The sequence below is a fragment of the Salvelinus sp. IW2-2015 genome, linkage group LG24 (assembly GCF_002910315.2).
Source record: "Salvelinus sp. IW2-2015 linkage group LG24, ASM291031v2, whole genome shotgun sequence".
In the NCBI taxonomy this organism is placed as follows: Eukaryota; Metazoa; Chordata; class Actinopteri; order Salmoniformes; family Salmonidae; genus Salvelinus; species Salvelinus sp. IW2-2015.
Genome location: NC_036864.1, coordinates 11,270,818 through 11,272,695, shown reverse-complemented (window position 1 = coordinate 11,272,695; position 1,878 = coordinate 11,270,818). Strand labels below are relative to the sequence as shown.

Genomic DNA, 1,878 nt, shown 5'->3' with positions numbered 1-1,878 from the left:
ATGGTCAGCAGATGTTAATGCGAGTGTAGCGAAATGCTTGTGCTTCTAGTTCCGACCATGCAGTAATATCTAACAAGTAATCTAACATGAAATTCACTGAGGAGGATGTTCCTCCGAGGGGCCTCCACTGATTGACTGTTCAGGAACCCTCATTCTATGATTTCACTGGTCTCAATTGTTCTCTTCCACTGCACTTATTTCCATTGATTATTTGAGTCAATCTATGTTTTTGTCTTAAAATAAATTCTATACACAGAAATGWGAATCATAACATAACAGGGGCGCTAACGTTGTAAATGCATCATAATGCAAACTCCATGGAGATTTTTTTGATCCGGTTTCTGTATAATCATTTTGTGACAACTGCTGATGTAAAAAGGGCTATATAAATAATGATTGATTGAGATTTGAGATTGATGGTTCTATGTCAAAACTCTAGAATCTTGGGCATCTCTCAGGAATCTCATATCTAACATGTCAAACCAAGGTGAAAGTATCATGTTAGGACATGAGTTTACTTTGATCAGGGATTTTGCATGGGAATTAACACTGCATGGAATATTCACCATTTAAAAACTTTAGATAAGCTTATCATTTGTTTTGTTGTGGCATTTATGGAAACCCCATAAAGATATGAAAACCCCAAAATATATTTGGCAAGTTTAGGTAGGACCTCTTGAAGGACCTTTTTGGGTAGGATCTTTAGAAACCTGCTGACCATGACCCAGGTCCCACCTGTCCAGATAAAGGCCTAATGTCTCTGTCTTGTACCACCAGTTWCGGCTACATGCTCAGCCGGCTGTCCCAGGGCTTTACCAACGTCCTGCAGGAGCTGTCTGGGGACGAGCCCCCCGATGGAGCCCCTCAGGTAAGAGAGACTCCCTCAACCCCTCACAAGCTTACATAACACGGCACATGTTTTCTGTCCGATTTTCAAATTGTTATTGAATGACAAAATAGTCTAGTGTAGACAAAACTTGTCTGTAAAGATCTACAACATTTAACTCTATACATTACAGCTGAAATAGACATTCCAACCATGCTTATGAATTGGAGTTATTTGAAACTCGGCTAAAGACTTACCGCTGCTCCCTCCGCCCTTTGAAGTCAGCAATTTGTATTGTTCAGAGCAACATTCTTGGTTTGGCCTGCCAAGCTTAGTTTAGTGAAGCGTGCCTCCGCTGTCTCCCTTTCGCTCTGTAACACACCAACAAATGAGAGCATTGAAACTGTGTGTTCCAGCAACAACAAGCAACAATCTCAGCATATATTATTTCTGCGACAATCTTATATTTACCAAGAACCGTGCACTCAATATATGAATATTTCATTGAAACCAACTCACACGGGACAGCAAGAAAATCTAAGCTATGCATTGAGGGCACTCCACTATAAAACCACTGCATCTTCATGTCTCCACAACACCGCATTTTACACAGTCATAGCAATACACATAGGCGCCACGCACACACACACAAAGTCAAAAACAACCAACTGCAGGCCAACACACCCCACCTTTACCCAGGCCTTCACCTTGAAGACTCGTTCGAAGGTGGCCAGCTGGGCTAGTCCTTATCTCTGACACCTCCTTGAGATTGCACTGTCAGTGCTCCAAGATGGGCCAGCCTCCCTCCAGTTGGGCTCCTCCTCCACCCCCCCAGGCCCAGACTCATCAGGGCCCGGAGTGGCATCTCCAGGGGCCGGCTCATTATGGTCCTGCGTCCAGCTCCCACACTACCAGCGCACCGAGGCGAAGAAGGCGAGGCGCAGTAAAATGAGTGAATTCCGCGATATCCATAGGGCCGCTACCCTCTGTGTCATACAGCCGGGGACAATGCCGTCTGCCTTAAGGAACCACCATGTTAGACGGCATACACA

The 1,878-nt window shown here is 44.5% G+C and overlaps 1 protein-coding gene across 1 annotated transcript in view; it reads left to right on the top strand.

Moving 5' to 3' along the window:
* The first annotated feature begins 787 nt into the window (after window positions 1-787).
* The window catches only part of LOC111951558 (golgin subfamily B member 1), a 21,818-nt gene continuing 20,727 nt past the window's right edge, over window positions 788-1,878 (top strand). Inside the window, exons 1-2 of the mRNA XM_070434732.1 lie at window positions 788-868; window positions 1,608-1,769. Of these exons, the coding sequence (XP_070290833.1) occupies window positions 788-868; window positions 1,608-1,769 (243 nt within the window). The remainder of the gene's footprint in view (window positions 869-1,607; window positions 1,770-1,878) is intronic.